At 51.1% G+C, this 24,095-nt stretch overlaps 1 protein-coding gene across 2 annotated transcripts in view; it reads right to left on the bottom strand.

Moving 5' to 3' along the window:
- Positions 1 to 24,095, bottom strand: part of RHCG (Rh family C glycoprotein) — a 350,822-nt gene that overhangs the window by 201,206 nt on the left and 125,521 nt on the right. Inside the window, exon 1 of one of the 2 annotated variants that reach the window (XM_077263477.1) lies at positions 21,467 to 21,683. The exons of the other annotated variant lie outside the window; for it this stretch is intronic. Coding sequence (XP_077119592.1) covers positions 21,467 to 21,653 — 187 coding nt within the window. The 5' untranslated portion in view covers positions 21,654 to 21,683. Of the gene's footprint in view, positions 1 to 21,466; positions 21,684 to 24,095 lie in introns of those variants that run through there. 2 annotated transcript variants of the gene reach the window in all.

Below are 24,095 nucleotides of genomic sequence, written 5' to 3'. Positions count from 1 at the left end.
ACGTTTTACTGTAAGTTTGGCAAACCTGAATATCCACGTGTTTGCTCATCTTTAAGCATGGTAAAATGAATGGTGTCATTCAAAAGTACAATTCATATTGCAAAAAACAACCCCTCACATGGCCGTAAAGATGAAAAAAGAAAGTTATGGCTCTGGGAAGAAGGGGAGCAAACAACCAAAACGCAGAAACAAAAAAAATTGCAAGGTGGTGAAGGAGTTAAAAAATATAGCTCTGTATAGCTTAAATGTTGCACAAGAATAAATAAAAGTACAAACCTTTACTTTATGGCACTGATTCAGCTGCTTAGTGACTAATGGTTGTATTACCATAAACACCAGAAATGTATTATGGTTTCAGAAAACATTGGTAGAAGCCAAGTTACGCAATTCCCCCTCATTTACATTGTGTATCAATTCTCTATAGTTTTGGAGATCTTTGCCCATCATTAGTTAGGAGCCTTCATTGTATGGTTAGAGTCTATAAATCTGTCCTGTCATGAGATGGGCATAGGTACAGAACTAATTAGGCTGGGGTCACACATGGCGTAAGACAATACGCCACGTATTATACGTCCGTACTACGGCCGTAATACGGAGAAATGTTCCCAAAATAGTGATCCGTAGTCAGGGTGTGTCAGCGTATTTTGCGCATGGCATCCTCCGTATGTAATCCGTATGGCATCCGTACTGCGAGATTTTCGCGCAGGCTTGCAAAACCGACATCTAATGGATTTATGTGCTCAAATGTTAGGGAAAACATATATACAGTATATATATATATATATATGTCATTGAGACACATATATATATATTCTGTATTTAGATTTCATTCAGCGCGATATCTGTGAACAGCCGGTAATTCAATTGCCGGCTTTTCATTTCTCCTGCACAAACCCGACAGGATACGAGACATGGTTTACATACAGTAAACCATCTCATATCCCCTTTTTTTTTGCATATTCCACACTACTAATGTTAGTAGTGTGTATGTGCAAAATTTCAGCGCTGTAGCTGCTGAAATAAAGGGTTAAATGGCGGAAAAAATTGGCGTGGGCTCCCGCGCAATTTTCTCCGCCAGAATGGTAAAGCCAGTGACTGAGGGCAGATATTAATAGCCAGGAGAGGGTCCATGGTTATTGGCCCCCCCGTGGCTAAAAACATCTGCCCCCAGCCACCCCAGAAAAGGCACATCTGGAAGATGCGCCTATTCTGGCACTTGGCCACTCTCTTCCCACTCCCTGTAGCGGTGGGCTATGGGGTAATGAAGGGTTAATGCCACCTTGCTATTGTAAGGTGACATTAAGCCAGATTAATAATGGAGAGGCGTCAATTATGACAGCTATCCATTATTAATCCAATTGTTGGAAAGGGTTAAAAAACACACACACACATGATTTAAAAGTATTTTAATGAAATAAACACAGCGGTTGTTGTAATAATTTATTGTTCTCGCAATCCATTTCCAGGCCCTCGCTTGGCAAAATAATAAACGCACAAGATACATACCTTCTGATGTCAGATCACGTCCCACGAAGTAATCCATCTGAAGGGGTTAACTAATATTACAGGCAGAGCTGCGATAAACCACTCGCTGGTACCTGTAATCCCCGGGTGCTGAAAGGAAAGCAGGATCTATACTTACATTCAGTCGCGGTGAGGCGCCCTCTGGTGGATGTTCTCATGAACTGCAGCCTGGGAACTTTTTCCCACGCTCCAGGTCATATGAGGACATCCACCAGGGGGCGCATCACCGTGACTGAAGGAAATGTAGGTCAATGACCTACATTTCATTCATTCGCCGGGGAATTACAAGCACGAGCACAGCTGCATTTAGCAGGGCTCCTGCCTGTAAAATAATTAACCCCTTCAGATGGATTACTTCGTGGGACGAGACGGTTCACCAGAAGGTATGTATCTTGTGCGTTTATTATTTTTCAAAGCGAGGGTGTTCCTGATGGATTGAGAGAACAATAAATTATTACAACAACCGCTGTGTTTATTTCATTAAACTACTTTTAAATCATGTGTGTGTGTGTGTTTTAACCCTTTCCTACAATTGGATTAATAATGGATAGGTGTCATAATTGACGCCTCTCCATTATTAATCTGGCTTAATGTCACCTTACAATAGCAAGGTGGCATTAACCCTTCATTACCCCATAGCCCACCGCTACAGGGAGTGGGAAGAGAGTGGCCAAGTGCCAGAATAGGCGCATCTTCCAGATGTGCCTTTTCTGGGGTGGCTGGGGGCAGATGTTTTTAGCCACGGGGGGGCCAATAACCATGGACCCTCTCCTGGCTATTAATATCTGCCCTCAGTCACTGGCTTTACCATTCTGGCGGAGAAAATTGCGCGGGAGCCCACGCCAATTTTTTCCGCCATTTAACCCTTTATTTCAGCAGCTACAGCGCTGAAATTTTGCACATACACACTACTAACATTAGTAGTGTGGAATATGCAAAAAAAAAAGGGGATATGAGATGGTTTACTGTATGTAAACCATGTCTCATATCATGTCGGGTTTGTGCAGGAGAAATGAAAAGCCGGCAATTGAATTACCGACTTTTCACTAACAGCGCTGCGTATTTCTCGCAAGTCACACTGCAGGTCCGTGTGGAATCCGTATTTTTCTCACCCCCATAGACTTTCATTGGCGTATTATTTGCGCAATACGCTGACAAACGCAGCATGCTGCGATTTTGTACGGCCGTAGAACGCCGTATAATACTGAACCGTAATATACGGCTAATAGGAGCAGCCCCATTGAGAATCATTGTGCCGTATGTAATGCGAGTTTTACGTACGTAGTTTTTGCGCTCTTACGTACGTAAAACACGCATGTGTGACCCCAGCCTTACAGGTATTAGTTAGGACGATGTGTGTTCATCACATGAGCATGGACAGATTTTTATCCTTGGGAAGTAAAAAACGAATGTTCATATTGAATGAAGAATGAATCTAGGATTTGCTTTCATATAGAATTACTAAGAATCTAAGTGTTCAAATATTGCCATATCTTATGTATCAATCACTAGTGTTGAGCATTCCGATACCGCAAGTATCGGGTATCGGCCGATACTTGCGGTATCGGAATTCCGATACCGGGATTCCGATACTTGCCGCGTATCGGATACCGGAATCGGAAGTTCTAAGATTCAAAAAGCAGAAATTCAGCCAATGAGATTGATTCCAAGTGTGGGCACATCCTGTTTAGCATGGAGGGCATGAAACTACTGGCAAGGCTGTGATTGGCTGGTGTAATGATGTCATGATGCAGTTTAAAAGTCGCTGGCGCCATTTTGCGATCACTCTGCTGTGAATTCAGTTAGTGACAGGACGCTGTTTGCTGACTGAGGGACAGTTTAGAGATAGCGATTTGCTTCTTTGTGCTTTCCAAAGGCTAATTTAGCAACCGCTGTGTTCACCTACTATTCACCTTGCTTTTGCCTTGTAGCGCTGTTTTCACAGCGATCTGCAGGGTCTGTGTGTGTGTGTGTGTGAGTGCAGCCCAGTCTCCAGTCTGAGTGCAGCCACATAGGCCATCCATAGTTGGTTGTATTCAGTTCAGGGAGGGTGGTTCATTGCCTCATACTGTTCCTTTTTTTTTTTTTTTTCCCAAGTAGTGTAGTCTGCTGCTAATTTATTCAAAAAAATCCTATTAGTGTCTTTCCACCCGTCTCCAGCTAATTTGTGGAAAAACACTACATAGGATAAAGTAGAGGAGGGTTTTTGGGCCTTGCAGCGCCGTTTACGGCTGTCTGCACGGTCTCCGTGTGACTGCAGCTCGCCCTGTAATCTGTGAGCAGCTGTAGCCTGGTTGTCTCCAGCTCAGGGTTTTTCACTGCGTCATACCGCCAAATCAATTTTCTTTTTTTTCAAAGTAGTGTAGTCTGCTGCTAATTAATTTAAAAAAATCCTATTAGTGTCTTTCCACCCGTCTCCAGCTAATTTGTGGAAAAACACTACATAGGATAAAGTAGAGGAGGGTTTTTGGGCCTTGCAGCGCCGTTTACGGCTGTCTGCACGGTCTCCGTGTGACTGCAGCTCGCCCTGTAATCTGTGAGCAGCTGTAGCCTGGTTGTCTCCAGCTCAGGGTTTTTCACTGCGTCATACCGCCAAATCAATTTTCTTTTTTTTCAAAGTAGTGTAGTCTGCTGCTAATTAATTTAAAAAAATCCTATTAGTGTCTTTCCACCCGTCTCCAGCTAATTTGTGGAAAAACACTACATAGGATAAAGTAGAGGAGGGTTTTTGGGCCTTGCAGCGCCGTTTACGGCTGTCTGCACGGTCTCCGTGTGACTGCAGCTCGCCCTGTAATCTGTGAGCAGCTATAGCCTGGTTGTCTCCAGCTCAGGGTTTTTCACTGCGTCATACCGCCAAATCAATTTTCTTTTTTTTCAAAGTAGTGTAGTCTGCTGCTAATTAATTTAAAAAAATCCTATTAGTGTCTTTCCACCCGTCTCCAGCTAATTTGTGGAAAAACACTACATAGGATAAAGTAGAGGAGGGTTTTTGGGCCTTGCAGCGCCGTTTACGGCTGTCTGCACGGTCTCCGTGTGACTGCAGCTCGCCCTGTAATCTGTGAGCAGCTATAGCCTGGTTGTCTCCAGCTCAGGGTTTTTCACTGCGTCATACCGCCAAATCAATTTTCTTTTTTTTCAAAATAGTGTAGTCTGCTGCTAATTTATTCAAAAAAATCCTATTAGTGTCTTTCCACCCGTCTCCAGCTAATTTGTGGAAAAACACTACATAGGATAAAGTAGAGGAGGGTTTTTGGGCCTTGTAGCGCCGTTTACGTCTGTCTGCACGGTCTCCGTGTGACTGCAGCTCTATCTGTTGTCAGTTCAGCCCCCAAAAAATAAATAAATAATAAAGTTCACCAAACACACCAGTTACACCACTTTACATTTCTGTAGGCCACATTAGCTCATATTTGTGTCTAGTCCACACTTTAGATAATTAGTGCTTCTTATACCTGTTAGGAGGAGTTGCTCAGGAATAAGCACACAAATCCGTTAGTACTTTTCTGCTTATCTTTATCAGTCAACCAAGATGAAGAAGGCAGTGAGTAAGGCACGGGGGCGTGGGAGCCGTCGCGGAGCAGGGAGGGGACGTGGGGATTCTGTGCCTGCTGCGGGCACCGGTGACTCATCAGCACCCACTTTCACCAGGCAACAGTCGTTCATGCGAAGCTTTGTGTCCGAGCGCCGTACACCGCTGCTGCGTGAAGAACAAATTGAAGCTGTTGTCGGATGGATGGCAGCTAATGCATCAACTTCCATTAGTGCCACATCCTCTCAGACACAGAGCACTGGAGAGCAGCCATCTGTCTCTTCACCACCTGCCAAATTGCCCAGGCAGACAGAGAGCCCAGGACAGGAGCCGTCTCTACTTCTGTTCTCTGAATCTCTTGGCTTGGAAACAGGGGGCCAGCCAAGCAGCATTGGAGAAATGGAAGAAGAGGCAGGGTGCAGTGATGCCCAACAGCTTTTTCTGTCTTCCTCTGAAGAGGCGGGTGGGCCAGTGGCTCCGGTCACCACATCGCAGGCCGCATCAGCTGATGATGACACTCAGGTGCCACTTACTGGTGCGTGCTCTGCTGCTGAGACTACCCAGGAGGAGCAGTTGGGGGCAGAGGGTAGTGTAGATGATGAGGTCCTCGACCCATCTTGGCGTGAGGGACAGGAAGGTGGTGGGAGCAGCTCTGAGGAAGAGATTCCCCGTACGGCCCAAAGAGGGAGAGGGAGGGGGAAGACTGCGGATCCTGCAGCCTCCGCTTTGGCACCCGTTAGGAGCATGTCTCTTCCAAAAGCCAAAAAGGGCGCTCCCAAGACTTGCAGTGCCTGGTCCTTTTTTGACACAGTTGCAGATGACATTTGCTATGTCAGATGCAACGTGTGTCATCAAAAAGTCAAAAGAGGTCGAAATGTCAGCAACCTCAATACCTCCAACATGTGGAAACATGTGCGCAACAGGCACCCGGCGGAGTTAGAAAAACACACTGAAGAGGTAGGCCAACCAACAGCGGCAGCTACCACCTCTTCAGCTCGTGTTGCCTCTTCCTCTACCTCACACGCAGCTGGTTCGGCGTCCTCCCAGGATCGCCGTGGAAGAACCTCTGCCCCTGTTGTCCAGAGACCCGCTGTAATTCCACCCGCAGCGCCACTTTCCCAGTCATCCACACACTCCCAGCCCAGTCTACAGCCATCGGTAGTACAGGCATGGGAGAAAAGGCGGCCTTTCTCGTCAAACCACCCACGAGCACAGGCTCTGACTGCAGGCATTGCCAAACTTCTGTCACTGGAAATGCTGTCATTCAGGCTGGTGGAGACTGACAGCTTCCGTGACTTCATGTCATTGGCAGTCCCACAGTACAAAGTGCCCAGCCGCTTTTACTTCAGCAGGCAAGCCGTCCCTGCCCTGCAGAAGCATGTGGAGGGACACATAAAACACGCGCTACTGAACGCCGTCAGTAGCAAGGTCCACCTCACCACCGATGCGTGGACCAGTCAACATGGACAGGGGCGATACCTTTCCCTCACTGCCCATTGGGTTAATGTCGTTGAGCCGGGTACAGACCGTGCGAGTGGCGCAGGACGTGTCCTGCCCACTCCAAGGATTGCAGGAATCCATTCTGTACGCATTGACTCCTCCTCTTACACCAGTTCCTCAGAATCATCGCTGCAGGAGCCGTCACAGTCCACCTCCACATGGACCCGTGATGAACGTGTACCTGTTACGACCGACATGAGCACAGCCGTGGCCAAACGTCAACAGGCCGTCTTGAAATTAATTTTCTTGGGGAATCGTAGCCACACAGCGCAGGAGCTCTGGAATGCCATCAAGCAGGAGAGCGATGTGTGGTTTGTGCCAGCGAATCTCCAGCCAGGCATGGTAGTGTGTGATAATGGCCGAAATCTGGTGGCAGCTCTGGGCCTCGGCAACCTCACTCACATCCCATGTCTGGCACATGTGCTCAATTTGGTCGTGCAGAGCTTTTTGAGGGACTATCCGGATCTTGATGCACTGCTGCACAAGGTCCGCCTAGAGTGTGCTCACTTGCGGCGTTCCAGCACGGCAAAAGCGCGCATTGCGGCTCTGCAGCGCCGACACCGCCTGCCGGAACATCGCATCATATGTGACCTACCTACCAGGTGGAATTCCACGTTACATATGTTGGAGCGGTTGTGTGAGCAGCAGCAAGCTGTAATGGAGTACCAGCTGCTTCAGGCGCAAAAAAGTCGCAGTCAGCGCCGTACAGACTTCACAACCACAGAGTGGGCCACTATGAATGACGTCTGCCAGGTTTTGCGTCCCTTTGATTATTCCACGCGGATGGCGAGTGCAGATGATGCACTAGTCAGCATGACTGTCCCCCTTATCTGCCTGCTTGAAAAATCACTGCAAGCGCTAAGGGATGATGTTGTGGAAGAGGTGGAGGATGAGGATTCACCATTTCCATCATCTTCTGGACAGTCAGCGCCACGTGGTTCCTCACAAACGCGTAGGCAGGGGACCGTTTGTGAGGAGGATGAGGAGGAGTCAATGGAGGAGGAAGACATCCGTCCAGAGGAGGGAGTTACACAATTGTCCAGTACTCAGTGTGTACAGCGAGGGTGGGGTGATGACGAGCGGGCAGAGATCACGCCTCCAGCAGGGGACAGCGTTTCTTGGGCAGTTGGCAGTCTGCAGCACATGGTGGATTACATGCTGCAGTGCCTGAGAAACGACCGCCGCATCGCCCACATTCTCAACATGTCTGATTATTGGGTGTTCACCCTCCTCGATCCTCGCTACCGGGACAACGTAGAAAGCCTCATCACACCGTTGAACCGGGAGCGAAAAATGCGGGAGTACCAAGACACACTGGTCAATTCCATCATCTTCTCCATTCCAACTGAGAGAAGTGCTGCTAGTGCATTCCAAAGCAGCTCAGTGCGTCCAGGCCGTGGTGGAGGCTCTGCACAAAGAGGGAGCAGAAGCAGTGCCTCTGCCCAAGGCAAGACCAGTATGGCCGAACTGTGGCACAGTTTTCTGTGCCCGCCACAAAAGTCTACACCATCACAGACGGCTCCAGTCAGCAGGAGGCAACGGTTCCGTCAGATGGTGACAGACTACATGTCTTGCCCTCTTGCTGTACTCCCAGACGGCTCTTCCCCTTTCAAGTTTTGGGTCTCAAAGCTGGATACATGGCCAGAGCTAAGCCAGTATGCATTGGAGGTGCTGTCTTGCCCTGCGGCCAGTGTATTATCGGAACGTGTCTTTAGTGCTGCAGGTGGTGTACTAACTGACCGTCGCATGCGACTATCCTCCGATAACGTTGACCGGCTTACTTTCCTGAAAATGAACAAGGCCTGGATCTCGCCGGAATTTGCCACTCCTCCTCCTGATTGAATAATTAGGTCACTGTATACGTTATCCAGGTCTCCTGTTGTGTTCATCTTTCTACCACCTGAACTTAAATTCCTGGGCTCCAACACCGCCAGTTGAGGCTCAGACGTGCCGTCTGCACAGTCAAAACATACGACCCAGTGTTATTGGGTTTCAGTAACGTCAGCTGATCCCCAGCTGTGTAGCCGGCAATGTGTCATGCGACCGCCACGCTGACACAACAACTGAAATGTAAGGGAATCTGTCCCCCCCCCCCCAAGGCGTTTGTTACTGAAAGAGCCACCTTGTGCAGCAGTAATGCTGCCCAAGGAAAAGGTAGCTATTTTTGTTTAGCTCCTTGCACACGCAGAACTTAACACTTATAAAATGTGTCCACTGATACCGTAAAACCGTCCCGGAGGTGGGACTTTCCTTCGTAATGTGACGCAGCCCAGCCGTCATTCCTACCCCCCCGGCGCCGCGCACCGGCTCCTCAGCGTTGTTTTATTCCGTCCAGGAGCCTGCGCTGTTATGTTATCCCGTGGCCAGGCACACTTAGCGCTGCCCGTCTTCTGGCATCATTTGGTGTCTGGATGGCTGCGCCTGTGCGGCCGCGCTGGCAGAGAGCCCGCCTCGCAGTGTCTTCTGATTTAATCCCACTGGGGGTCTGGGATCCATGGACATGCGCAGTGCATATCTGAACCTCCACCTCTCACTCATTTCCCTATGGCTTCTTCAGACTGTTCGGTGTCAGCTGGTCCCTAACAGCATGCCACGGCCGTGACACCGCACAGTCTGAAGAAGCCATAGGGAGATGAGTGAGAGGTGGAGGTTCAGATATGCAGTGCGCATGTCCATGGATCCCAGGCCCCCAGTGGGATTAAATCAGAAGACACTGCGAGGCGGGCTCTCTGCCAGCGCGGCCGCACAGGCGCAGCCATCCAGACACCAAATGATGCCAGAAGACGGGCAGCGCTAAGTGTGCCTGGCCACGGGATAACATAACAGCGCAGGCTCCTTGACGGAATAAAACAACGCTGAGGAGCCGGTGCGCGGCGCCGGGGGGGTAGGAATGACGGCTGGGCTGCGTCACATTACGAAGGAAAGTCCCACCTCCGGGACGGTTTTACGGTTGCAGGGGACACATTTTATAAGTGTTTAGTTCTGTGTTTGCAAGGAGCATGATGAAAAGAGCCACCTTTTCCTTTTGCATCTTTTGTGCTGCACAAGCTGGCTCTTTCAGCTACAAACGCCTTGGGGGGGGGTTAAAGGTTCCCTTTCGACTTTCTCAGGCTTCGGCCTACATTGTGTTCCTCTGCTTTTCCACCTGTCCCTGGGCTCCAACACCGCCAGTTGCCGTCCAGAAGTGCTGTACGCACAGTCAACAGTCCCTCCTCTGTTATTGGGGTTCAGTAACGTCAGCTGTTCCCCTGCTGTGTGTGTGGCAATCCCTCCTACCTCCTCCAACCTCCTCCTCCTCCACCCGTCCCTGGGCTCCAACACCGCCAGTTGCCGTCCAGAAGTGCTGTACGCACAGTCAACAGTCCCTCCTCTGTTATTGGGGTTCAGTAACGTCAGCTGTTCCCCTGCTGTGTGTGTGGCAATCCCTCCTACCTCCTCCTACCTCCTCCAACCTCCTCCTCCTCCACCTGCCCCTGGGCTCCAACACCGCCAGTTGCCGTCCAGAAGTGCTGTACGCACAGTCAACAGTCCCTCCTCTGTTATTGGGGTTCAGTAACGTCAGCTGTTCCCCTGCTGTGTGTGTGGCAATCCCTCCTACCTCCTCCAACCTCCTCCTCCTCCAACCGTCCCTGGGCTCCAACACCGCCAGTTGCCGTCCAGAAGTGCTGTACGCACAGTCAACAGTCCCTCCTCTGTTATTGGGGTTCAGTAACGTCAGCTGTTCCCCTGCTGTGTGTGTGGCAATCCCTCCTACCTCCTCCAACCTCCTCCTCCTCCACCCGTCCCTGGGCTCCAACACCGCCAGTTGCCGTCCAGAAGTGCTGTACGCACAGTCAACAGTCCCTCCTCTGTTATTGGGGTTCAGTAACGTCAGCTGTTCCCCTGCTGTGTGTGTGGCAATCCCTCCTACCTCCTCCAACCTCCTCCTCCTCCACCCGTCCCTGGGCTCCAACACCGCCAGTTGCCGTCCAGAAGTGCTGTACGCACAGTCAACAGTCCCTCCTCTGTTATTGGGGTTCAGTAACGTCAGCTGTTCCCCTGCTGTGTGTGTGGCAATCCCTCCTACCTCCTCCTACCTCCTCCAACCTCCTCCTCCTCCACCTGCCCCTGGGCTCCAACACCGCCAGTTGCCGTCCAGAAGTGCTGTACGCACAGTCAACAGTCCCTCCTCTGTTATTGGGGTTCAGTAACGTCAGCTGTTCCCCTGCTGTGTGTGTGGCAATCCCTCCTACCTCCTCCAACCTCCTCCTCCTCCAACCGTCCCTGGGCTCCAACACCGCCAGTTGCCGTCCAGAAGTGCTGTACGCACAGTCAACAGTCCCTCCTCTGTTATTGGGGTTCAGTAACGTCAGCTGTTCCCCTGCTGTGTGTGTGGCAATCCCTCCTACCTCCTCCAACCTCCTCCTCCTCCACCCGTCCCTGGGCTCCAACACCGCCAGTTGCCGTCCAGAAGTGCTGTACGCACAGTCAACAGTCCCTCCTCTGTTATTGGGGTTCAGTAACGTCAGCTGTTCCCCTGCTGTGTGTGTGGCAATCCCTCCTACCTCCTCCAACCTCCTCCTCCTCCACCCGTCCCTGGGCTCCAACACCGCCAGTTGCCGTCCAGAAGTGCTGTACGCACAGTCAACAGTCCCTCCTCTGTTATTGGGGTTCAGTAACGTCAGCTGTTCCCCTGCTGTGTGTGTGGCAATCCCTCCTACCTCCTCCTACCTCCTCCAACCTCCTCCTCCTCCACCTGCCCCTGGGCTCCAACACCGCCAGTTGCCGTCCAGAAGTGCTGTACGCACAGTCAACAGTCCCTCCTCTGTTATTGGGGTTCAGTAACGTCAGCTGTTCCCCTGCTGTGTGTGTGGCAATCCCTCCTACCTCCTCCAACCTCCTCCTCCTCCACCCGTCCCTGGGCTCCAACACCGCCAGTTGCCGTCCAGAAGTGCTGTACGCACAGTCAACAGTCCCTCCTCTGTTATTGGGGTTCAGTAACGTCAGCTGTTCCCCTGCTGTGTGTGTGGCAATCCCTCCTACCTCCTCCAACCTCCTCCTCCTCCACCCGTCCCTGGGCTCCAACACCGCCAGTTGCCGTCCAGAAGTGCTGTACGCACAGTCAACAGTCCCTCCTCTGTTATTGGGGTTCAGTAACGTCAGCTGTTCCCCTGCTGTGTGTGTGGCAATCCCTCCTACCTCCTCCAACCTCCTCCTCCTCCACCCGTCCCTGGGCTCCAACACCGCCAGTTGCCGTCCAGAAGTGCTGTACGCACAGTCAACAGTCCCTCCTCTGTTATTGGGGTTCAGTAACGTCAGCTGTTCCCCTGCTGTGTGTGTGGCAATCCCTCCTACCTCCTCCTACCTCCTCCAACCTCCTCCTCCTCCACCTGCCCCTGGGCTCCAACACCGCCAGTTGCCGTCCAGAAGTGCTGTACGCACAGTCAACAGTCCCTCCTCTGTTATTGGGGTTCAGTAACGTCAGCTGTTCCCCTGCTGTGTGTGTGGCAATCCCTCCTACCTCCTCCAACCTCCTCCTCCTCCACCCGTCCCTGGGCTCCAACACCGCCAGTTGCCGTCCAGAAGTGCTGTACGCACAGTCAACAGTCCCTCCTCTGTTATTGGGGTTCAGTAACGTCAGCTGTTCCCCTGCTGTGTGTGTGGCAATCCCTCCTACCTCCTCCAACCTCCTCCTCCTCCACCCGTCCCTGGGCTCCAACACCGCCAGTTGCCGTCCAGAAGTGCTGTACGCACAGTCAACAGTCCCTCCTCTGTTATTGGGGTTCAGTAACGTCAGCTGTTCCCCTGCTGTGTGTGTGGCAATCCCTCCTACCTCCTCCTACCTCCTCCAACCTCCTCCTCCTCCACCTGCCCCTGGGCTCCAACACCGCCAGTTGCCGTCCAGAAGTGCTGTACGCACAGTCAACAGTCCCTCCTCTGTTATTGGGGTTCAGTAACGTCAGCTGTTCCCCTGCTGTGTGTGTGGCAATCCCTCCTACCTCCTCCAACCTCCTCCAACCTCCTCCTCCTCCACCTGCCCCTGGGCTCCAACACCGCCAGTTGCCGTCCAGAAGTGCTGTACGCACAGAGCCAAACACCTCGCCAATGTGTTAGTGGGGTTCAGCACCGCCAGCTGTTCCCCTGCTGTGTATACGGCAACGTGTACTGCGACCGCCACGCAGGCACAACAAGTTAAATGTAAGGGAACCTGACCCCCCCCCCCCCCCAGGCGTTTGTTACTGAAGGAGCCACCTTGTGCAGCAGTAATGATGCAAAGGGAAAAAGTGCCTCTTTTCGTGATGCTCCTTGCACATGCTGAACCAAACACTTATGAAATGTGTCCCCACACAGCGTTAAACCGTCCGGTAGGTGGAACTTTCCTTTGTCGTGTGACGCAGCACAGCCATCATTTTTACCCCCTTGGCGCCGTGCGCCGCCTCCTCAGCGTTGTTTTAATCTGTCCCGGAGCCTGCGCTGTTAGGTTAGCCCTTGGCCATGCACACATGTTGCGCTGCCCGTCTTCTGACCTCATTTGGTGTCAGGCTGGCTGCGCCTGTGCGGGTGCGCTGGTCGAGATCCCGCCTCGCAGTGTCGTCTAATGTAATCCCACCGCGGGCCTGTGATCCGTGCCCGTGCGCAGTGCATATCCTCTCCTCTCACTCCCCTCCCTACGGCTTCTTCAGACTGTGCGATGTCAGCTGGTCCCTAATAGCATGCCACGGCCGTGACACCGCACAGTCTGAAAAAGCCGTAGGGAGGGGAGTGAGAGGAGAGGATATGCACTGCGCACGGGCACGGATCACAGGCCCGCGGTGGGATTACATTAGACGACACTGCGAGGCGGGATCTCGGCCAGCGCACCCGCACAGGCGCAGCCAGCCTGACACCAAATGATGTCAGAAGACGGGCAGCGCAAAATGTGTGCATGGCCAAGGGCTAACCTAACAGCCCAGGCTCCGGGACAGATTAAAACAACGCTGAGGAGGCGGCGCACGGCGCCAAGGGGGTAAAAATGATGGCTGTGCTGCGTCACACGACAAAGGAAAGTTCCACCTACCGGACGGTTTAACGCTGTGAGGGGACACATTTCATAACTGTTAGGTTCCGCATGTGCAAGGACCATAATTAAAAGAGCTAAGTTTACCTTTTCCAGCATTAGTGCTGTACACAATGGCTCTTTCAGCTACAAACGCCTGGGGGGGGGGGGGTTAAAGGTTTCCTTTCAACTTGCTCGAGTGCAGGCTTCGGCCTACACTCCGCTCCCCCTGCTCCTCCTGCTGACCCTGGGCTCCAACACCGCCAGTTGGGGCCCGGTACTGCTAGCTGCACAGAGAAAAACACCTCGCCAATGTGTCAGTGGGGTCCAGCACCGCCAGCTGTTCCCCTGCTGTGTAGCCGGCAACGTGTCCTGCAAAAGTCACGCAGACACAACACACCCAAAGCTGCCGCCTGTGCAGGCTTCGGCCTACACTCCCCTCCCCCTGCTCCTCCTCCTCCTGCTCCTCCTCCTGCTGTCCCTGGGCTCTAACACACCGCCAGTTTTTGCCCAGATGTGCTAGCTGCACAGAGAAAAACACCAGCCAATGTGTCAGTGGGGTCCAGCACCGCCAGCTGTTCCCCTGCTGTGCAGCCGGCAACGTGTCCTGCAAAAGCCACGCAGACACAAGAACTGAAATTGAAGGGAACCTGTCCCCCCTCCCCCAGGCGTTTTTACGTTATCCAGCCACCTTGTACAGCGGTAATGCTGCATGTGTGCAAGGTGGCTCAGAAACGTATTCTCCTCGCACATGTGGAACTGAAAACACGTCTGCAATGTGTCCTCTGTGTGACCATTTAACCGTCCCGGTGGTGTGACTTTCCTTTGTAATGACACGCTGCAACCCCCTTGGTAGCGCTGCCCGTCTTCTGGCATCATGGTTTGGCTGCCTGCGCCTCTGCGGCCGCCCTGACCCACACAACGCCCCTCGGTGTCTTATTTATTGGGACTGCGAGGGTGTGATTGATGGGCAGGATCAGTGCATCAGTTCGCCTGTCCCTCCTCTCCTTCCGCCTTCTTCGGACTGTGCGGCTTCATGGCCGTGGCATGCGATAAGGGATCAGATGACGCCGCACAGTCTGAAGCGGGTGTAAGGACCCGAGTGTGAGAGGCGAACATATGTGCTGCGCCAGGCCCTGAATCCCAGCCCCGCAGTGTTTTAACAATGTTAAGACACTGCGGGGCTGGGATTCATGGGCATCGCGAACCGCACCGGCCGACATTACATGATGCCAGAAGATGGGCAGCGCTAACGGCGCTAGGCCAGGGGATAACACGACAGCGCAGACTCCTGTACAGCAAATAACAACGCTCGGGAGGCTGCACCCAGCACCAAGGTGGGATTCTTGACACCTGTGCTGCGTCTCATTACAAAGGGAACTCTCGCCTCCATTACACAGTTTGACTGTCTAAAGGGCTGAATGTTATACGTGTTCCATTCAGCGTGTGCAAGGAGAAAAATTACAAGAGCAACCTTTGACTTGCGCAGCACTGCTGCTGCATAAGCTGTGGCTCTTCTACTTTGTAACCCCTGAGGGGGGGTTAAAGGTGACTTTTGAAATCGGTTCAATTAGGCTTCGGCCTACACTCTGCTCCACCTGCAGAGCCCGGGCTCCAACAACGCTAGTTGCTGTCCGGAAGTGCTGGCTGCACAGAGCCAAACACCTCGCCAATGTGTCAGTGGGGTCCAGCACCGCCAGCTGTTCCCCTGCTGTGTAGCCGGCAACGTGTCCTGCAAAAGTCACGCAGACACAACACACCCAAAGCTGCCGCCTGTGCAGGCTTCGGCCTACACTCCCCTCCCCCTGCTCCTCCTCCTCCTGCTCCTCCTCCTGCTGTCCCTGGGCTCTAACACACCGCCAGTTTTTGCCCAGATGTGCTAGCTGCACAGAGAAAAACACCAGCCAATGTGTCAGTGGGGTCCAGCACCGCCAGCTGTTCCCCTGCTGTGCAGCCGGCAACGTGTCCTGCAAAAGCCACGCAGACACAAGAACTGAAATTGAAGGGAACCTGTCCCCCCTCCCCCAGGCGTTTTTACGTTATCCAGCCACCTTGTACAGCGGTAATGCTGCATGTGTGCAAGGTGGCTCAGAAACGTATTCTCCTCGCACATGTGGAACTGAAAACACGTCTGCAATGTGTCCTCTGTGTGACCATTTAACCGTCCCGGTGGTGTGACTTTCCTTTGTAATGACACGCTGCAACCCCCTTGGTAGCGCTGCCCGTCTTCTGGCATCATGGTTTGGCTGCCTGCGCCTCTGCGGCCGCCCTGACCCACACAACGCCCCTCGGTGTCTTATTTATTGGGACTGCGAGGGTGTGATTGATGGGCAGGATCAGTGCATCAGTTCGCCTGTCCCTCCTCTCCTTCCGCCTTCTTCGGACTGTGCGGCTTCATGGCCGTGGCATGCGATAAGGGATCAGATGACGCCGCACAGTCTGAAGCGGGTGTAAGGACCCGAGTGTGAGAGGCGAACATATGTGCTGCGCCAGGCCCTGAATCCCAGCCCCGCAGTGTTTTAACAATGTTAAGACACTGCGGGGCTGGGATTCATGGGCATCGCGAACCGCACCGGCCGACATTACATGATGCCAGAAGATGGGCAGCGCTAACGGCGCTAGGCCAGGGGATAACACGACAGCGCAGACTCCTGTACAGCAAATAACAACGCTCGGGAGGCTGCACCCAGCACCAAGGTGGGATTCTTGACACCTGTGCTGCGTCTCATTACAAAGGGAACTCTCGCCTCCATTACACAGTTTGACTGTCTAAAGGGCTGAATGTTATACGTGTTCCATTCAGCGTGTGCAAGGAGAAAAATTACAAGAGCAACCTTTGACTTGCGCAGCACTGCTGCTGCATAAGCTGTGGCTCTTCTACTTTGTAACCCCTGAGGGGGGGTTAAAGGTGACTTTTGAAATCGGTTCAATTAGGCTTCGGCCTACACTCTGCTCCACCTGCAGAGCCCGGGCTCCAACAACGCTAGTTGCTGTCCGGAAGTGCTGGCTGCACAGAGCCAAACACCTCGCCAATGTGTCAGTGGGGTCCAGCACCGCCAGCTGTTCCCCTGCTGTGTAGCCGGCAACGTGTCCTGCAAAAGTCACGCAGACACAACACACCCAAAGCTGCCGCCTGTGCAGGCTTCGGCCTACACTCCCCTCCCCCTGCTCCTCCTCCTCCTGCTCCTCCTCCTGCTGTCCCTGGGCTCTAACACACCGCCAGTTTTTGCCCAGATGTGCTAGCTGCACAGAGAAAAACACCAGCCAATGTGTCAGTGGGGTCCAGCACCGCCAGCTGTTCCCCTGCTGTGCAGCCGGCAACGTGTCCTGCAAAAGCCACGCAGACACAAGAACTGAAATTGAAGGGAACCTGTCCCCCCTCCCCCAGGCGTTTTTACGTTATCCAGCCACCTTGTACAGCGGTAATGCTGCATGTGTGCAAGGTGGCTCAGAAACGTATTCTCCTCGCACATGTGGAACTGAAAACACGTCTGCAATGTGTCCTCTGTGTGACCATTTAACCGTCCCGGTGGTGTGACTTTCCTTTGTAATGACACGCTGCAACCCCCTTGGTAGCGCTGCCCGTCTTCTGGCATCATGGTTTGGCTGCCTGCGCCTCTGCGGCCGCCCTGACCCACACAACGCCCCTCGGTGTCTTATTTATTGGGACTGCGAGGGTGTGATTGATGGGCAGGATCAGTGCATCAGTTCGCCTGTCCCTCCTCTCCTTCCGCCTTCTTCGGACTGTGCGGCTTCATGGCCGTGGCATGCGATAAGGGATCAGATGACGCCGCACAGTCTGAAGCGGGTGTAAGGACCCGAGTGTGAGAGGCGAACATATGTGCTGCGCCAGGCCCTGAATCCCAGCCCCGCAGTGTTTTAACAATGTTAAGACACTGCGGGGCTGGGATTCATGGGCATCGCGAACCGCACCGGCCGACATTACATGATGCCAGAAGATGGGCAGCGCTAACGGCGCTAGGCCAGGGGATAACACGACAGCGCAGACTCCTGTACAGCAAATAACAACGCTCGGGAGGCTGCACCCAGCACCAAGGTGGGATTCTTGACACCTGTGCTGCGTCTCATTACAAAGGGAACTCTCGCCTCCATTACACAGTTTGACTGTCTAAAGGGCTGAATGTTATACGTGTTCCATTCAGCGTGTGCAAGGAGAAAAATTACAAGAGCAACCTTTGACTTGCGCAGCACTGCTGCTGCATAAGCTGTGGCTCTTCTACTTTGTAACCCCTGAGGGGGGGTTAAAGGTGACTTTTGAAATCGGTTCAATTAGGCTTCGGCCTACACTCTGCTCCACCTGCAGAGCCCGGGCTCCAACAACGCTAGTTGCTGTCCGGAAGTGCTGGCTGCACAGAGCCAAACACCTCGCCAATGTGTCAGTGGGGTCCAGCACCGCCAGCTGTTCCCCTGCTGTGTAGCCGGCAACGTGTCCTGCAAAAGTCACGCAGACACAACACACCCAAAGCTGCCGCCTGTGCAGGCTTCGGCCTACACTCCCCTCCCCCTGCTCCTCCTCCTCCTGCTCCTCCTCCTGCTGTCCCTGGGCTCTAACACACCGCCAGTTTTTGCCCAGATGTGCTAGCTGCACAGAGAAAAACACCAGCCAATGTGTCAGTGGGGTCCAGCACCGCCAGCTGTTCCCCTGCTGTGCAGCCGGCAACGTGTCCTGCAAAAGCCACGCAGACACAAGAACTGAAATTGAAGGGAACCTGTCCCCCCTCCCCCAGGCGTTTTTACGTTATCCAGCCACCTTGTACAGCGGTAATGCTGCATGTGTGCAAGGTGGCTCAGAAACGTATTCTCCTCGCACATGTGGAACTGAAAACACGTCTGCAATGTGTCCTCTGTGTGACCATTTAACCGTCCCGGTGGTGTGACTTTCCTTTGTAATGACACGCTGCAACCCCCTTGGTAGCGCTGCCCGTCTTCTGGCATCATGGTTTGGCTGCCTGCGCCTCTGCGGCCGCCCTGACCCACACAACGCCCCTCGGTGTCTTATTTATTGGGACTGCGAGGGTGTGATTGATGGGCAGGATCAGTGCATCAGTTCGCCTGTCCCTCCTCTCCTTCCGCCTTCTTCGGACTGTGCGGCTTCATGGCCGTGGCATGCGATAAGGGATCAGATGACGCCGCACAGTCTGAAGCGGGTGTAAGGACCCGAGTGTGAGAGGCGAACATATGTGCTGCGCCAGGCCCTGAATCCCAGCCCCGCAGTGTTTTAACAATGTTAAGACACTGCGGGGCTGGGATTCATGGGCATCGCGAACCGCACCGGCCGACATTACATGATGCCAGAAGATGGGCAGCGCTAACGGCGCTAGGCCAGGGGATAACACGACAGCGCAGACTCCTGTACAGCAAATAACAACGCTCAGGAGGCTGCACCCAGCACCAAGGTGGGATTCTTGACACCTGTGCTGCGTCTCATTACAAAGGGAACTCGCGCCTCCAACACAGTTTGACTGTATAAAGGGCTAAATGTTATACGTGTTTCATTCAGCGTGTGCAAGGAGCGAAATTAAAAGAGCAACCTTTGACTTGTGCAGCACTACTGCTGCATAAGCTGTGGCTCTTCTACTTTCTAACCCCTGAGGGGGGGTTAAAGGTTACCTTTGAAATTGGTTCAAGTAGGCTTCGGCCTACACTCTGCTCCCCCTGCAGAGCCCGGGCTACAACACCGCTCGTTGCTGTCCGGAAGTGCTGGCTGCACAGAGCCAAACACCTCGCCAATGTGTCAGTGGGGTCCAGCACCGCCAGCTGTTCCCCTGCTGTGCAGCCGGCAACGTGTCCTGCAAAAGTCACGCAGACACAACACACCCAAAGCTGCCGCCTGTGCAGGCTTCGGCCTACACTCCCCTCCCCCTGCTCCTCCTCCTCCTGCTCCTCCTCCTGCTGTCCCTGGGCTCTAACACACCGCCAGTTTTTGCCCAGATGTGCTAGCTGCACAGAGAAAAACACCAGCCAATGTGTCAGTGGGGTTCAGCACCGCCAGCTGTTCCCCTGCTGTGCAGCCGGCATCGTGTCCTGCAAAAGCCACGCAGACACTTGCTCTTGTACCTTCTGCTCCCCATCCTGGTTCCAGTACCGTCAGCTGGTTCCGGGCAGAGCCTTTGGCTTAGGTGCCTCCCTCTGGGTATCCGAGTTCCACCAACGTCAGGTGGTCCTTGGTAGTGCTTTCAGGCACGGGTACCTCCTGCTTAGTAACCGGGTTCCAGTAACGTCAGCTGGTCCTCGGTAGTTCCATTGGCTCTTGGACCTTCGGCTACCCATCCGGGTTCCAGCACCGTCAGCTGGTTCTCGGCAGTGTCTTTTGCTCTTGTACCTTCTGCTCCCCATCCTGGTTCCAGTACCGTCAGCTGGTTCCGGGCAGAGCCTTTGGCTTAGGTGCCTCCCTCTGGGTATCCGAGTTCCACCAACGTCAGGTGGTCCTTGGTAGTGCTTTCAGGCACGGGTACCTCCTGCTTAGTAACCGGGTTCCAGTAACGTCAGCTGGTCCTCGGTAGTTCCATTGGCTCTTGGACCTTCGGGTAGCCATCCGAGTTCCAGTTCCATCAGCTGGTTCTCGGCATTTTCTCAGCCTTCTTGTACCTTCTGCTACATTTCCAAGTTCAAGAGACTAAACACGATGACCCGGAAGAACACCCCTAAGATGACGACGACACCAGAGACGACAACCACCGTGATGACGACGACCCTGGAGACGATGACCCTGAAGACCACCCCGATGACGACGACCCCGGAGACCACCCCGATGACGACGACCCCGGAGACGACGACCCTGGAGACGACGACGACCTGGAAGACCGAGAAGCAGAAGAACAAGAGGCTGCAGAACAAAGAGCAGAAGGACATTAAGCATAACACAAAATATCAGAGCAAAAAAATATTATGTAAATTATAAGCAGAAGAAGACTAAGCAGTGTATGGGGGTGAGTCCGTTCCTCCTCGTGGTGCCCCTGGATAAAGCCTGATGCTGCAGGCCAAACTGAACGCGGACAAATGTAACTGGTTTGTGACAGGCAGAACGGAAGGTGTAATCTTCAAACTTTTATAGATAACAACTACGGGAATGCCTGTCACAAATAAGAATATGATGAAGAAGTTGAATATGATGAAGATAATAGTAAAATAAAAAGAATATGAACAATGTAACCCAAAAAATAATAGGTAGAAGATGAAGAAGAAGATGAATAAGGTGAAGAAGTTGATGTCAAAGAAGCTGATGATGAGGATAATTAAGAAGAAAGCGTGGGAGAAGTAAAAAAGAAGGTGAAGGGCGTGGAAGTAGTGAAACATCAATATCTGACATAAAAAAAAAAAAAAATAACATAGTCAAATTCTTTCTAACGCCGAACTTCATAAAAAAAAATTAAAAATCATGCTATTCTATTACATTGGGCTAAACCTCTGTCCCTTTAATATCTCCGCCACGTCCCCCAATACATCCTACATTATTCTTAGTTGTTTTCCTTCATGTAGAATGAACCTACAAGTTTATTAAGGGTTTATTTTAATTCCGATATTTTCGTCCCATTGACTTGCATTGGGATCGGGTATCGGTATCGGATTGGATCCGATATTTTGACGGTATCGGCCGATACTTTCCGATACCGATACTTTCCGATATCGGAAAGTATCGCTCAACACTATCAATCACTTTACAATTGCTGAAAGTTGTCGAGTTCAAGTTAGATTTCAGCCAATGTTTCTTTGTGCTCATCGGGTACAGTCATTAAAAAAAAACGTTTAGAAAGCACAATCGAAGGATATCTTAACTCATTTTCTCAAAACTAAGTAAATTTTTCTGCAATATTCTACAGTGCCTCAGATCTAAAAAAAAAAAAAAACTTAATCAATAACTTTGGAAATGTACTTACTTGAGTACCTATAATAATATTCATTTTCAATGTCACTGGAGATGCCATTAAGAGCCATGTATTCTTTCCAGTTGGGATCGGCTGCAAAATCATAACGCACAAACACTCCAAATAAGACTATCATAGCAATCTCAAACAAGAGGCAGATGATTGGCAGTTTCCATCTCATGCAGGTATTTCTGATCATAGTGGAGCTTTGGGGAATAACGTCCTCATAGAAATCTGTGGAGTCGTATTACAGCTCGTAGTTTCTGTAATGGATCTTTTTATATATGGTGCATCTCTATGGGTGTAGCTGCTTTCAATTTTTATCACCAAGTTCACACAACTTATTATGAATAGGGAGGAGAGTGGAGACATACATAATAGGTTTGGTACAATGTGGAGATATTTGACAGGACAATTAAATAAATGAGGGAGTTGACGAACATTTTATGCATGAATACAGCTAATACGCATGGAGCTGCCAAAAATTCCACAATGTATGTCCCCATAGTCGTTACAATTACAACTATAACTACTATACAACGTTACAACTGTATAAGCACATACATTGAAGAGTTTATCAATGAAAGGTATTTCAAACAGGGGCATGAATAATAAACCAAAACGTAGGATAAAACAGTCAGCATACACTGTAAGGACAAGCACTGAAAAAAAGCGACAAGTCATAAAACAGGAATCACTACAAATGAAAAATAAATAAACAGTATAGATCATTTTTATCTGTAATGTACAAACCACACCAAAAAGAACACTAGATAAAAACATTAAAAAGCAATGTTTCGAAGGAACACATATCATGCTCCAAAATGCCCCATTGACAAAAAGGTTTTCATAATATCCTGCCAAATATTGCACATTCACCTCGAGATATACAGGGATATTGACTAGAACAATCCAGAGCTCTTGAATTATTGTCTAAATATATTCTGTTATGTGAACTCTAAACTGATGTTATATTCACAGGAGGTAGGTAAGCAATAAAAAAAAAGAAAACACCCAATGGTGTGAATGGAGCCCCAACAGAAAATACAAGCAGTATGATTAGCTTAATGTTGGCTAAAGACTAGATGATAGAAAAGGAGGGAAGATACATACAGCAAATTTTAGCACAGTGTCTACCACAGATATGGGTTGCAGAGTACTAACAGCGTTTTTTTTGCAGAGTGCTTAGTCACTATCTGTCCCTCACTCCAGCTGCATCCTATCTCTACACTAATGAGAGCATAATGAGGGAACTGATGATCTGGCCTTTGTACAGGCCGGGTCACATGTTGTGCCAGCCAATCACAGCCATGTCAATATTTGGCATGACTGTGAGGACAATACTCCCACAGGTGGGGGGTGCAGAGTACACACAGCGGCTTAAAGGACAGTACTCTCACAGGTGAGGGCTTCAGAGTACACACACAGCAGCTGGCACGACTCTGTTGCTGGATGTCCCGGAACCAGGGGCTCCTTCCTTGTCCCTTACACTAGGGGCACCCTTGCTCGCCCTGTTTTCCGGATTACTTCTGATGTGAAGATGCCAAGGCCGTGTACCTTGCCTTTGCTCCTGAATCCGCCCTCAATCTGTACCCTTCCTCCACCCAGGGGAGAGGGGAGTAGTAGTGTACTGCAATACACCAACCAGACTAACAAGGTAATATGAAAAGGGATAAAGGAAAATACCAATCATACAAATATACACACATAAACAACAGAGGTAAACACCGGGGAGTGGAAGATCAAGTTAAACCAAAGCAGGAGAAGAAAGGGAATTATCACACACTCAAAACCTAGCAACAGTCACAGATAAACCCACCAAAAGCCTTCTCCTATAATAACCAACAACAACCTCCAGCCATGCAGCATAAGCTTGCTAGCCAGGACCTAGATTATATAGGAGATGGGAGTGGCTAACAGAACAAACCTCGAACATTCCAGTATAGTGAGAAATACTGATGCCTCTCCACAGAATCATGGCAGTCTGCTAGTGTCCCCCACACAAATGCTACATTTCAGAGCTAGTTTATTTTTAATAATCACAAGTGAAGTTTACATTTGCGTACATGTAAACATTAAGTATTTGGTGAAGAAATTTCTACACCATTTCTGCATTTCTGCATCTCTTGGCAGGAAAAACATTGAGCAAAATAGGCGTGTTTTTCCCTCGATTTTACATGCCTTTTTGTTGCAGGTTTTTCCTGTGAAAGAATTGACATGTTGCAGATTTAAATCTGCATCAAATCTGCAAGCCATAAATAAGCAACACTGGCACTCCGCTTGAGACTTCAGGATTCTCATTCACTTTGCTGGCATCAGCAAAGCCTCCAAATTTTGTGAAAATTTGTGTAGGAAAAGACGCAACAAAAACGCAACAAATCGGCAATGTGTGCACACTCTCTTAATTAAATACTACAGTGGCATGTAAAAGTTTGGGCACCCATGGACAAAATTACTGCTATTGTGAACAACAGTCTTTCAATTCTTGTTTGAGGGATTTTCATCCATTCTTCCAGTTCAGTGAGATTCCTGGGTTGTCTAGCTTAAACTACTATTTTGAGATCTAGCCACAGATTGTGAATGATGTTCAGATAAGGGGACTGTGAGGGCCATTGTAAAACCTTCAGCTTGCCCCTTTTGA

Source organism: Ranitomeya variabilis, chromosome 5 (assembly GCF_051348905.1).
Source record: "Ranitomeya variabilis isolate aRanVar5 chromosome 5, aRanVar5.hap1, whole genome shotgun sequence".
NCBI classification, from domain to species: domain Eukaryota; kingdom Metazoa; phylum Chordata; class Amphibia; order Anura; family Dendrobatidae; genus Ranitomeya; species Ranitomeya variabilis.
The sequence above is the reverse complement of the archived record's forward strand: the minus strand, read 5'-3'. Positions and strand labels throughout refer to the sequence as shown.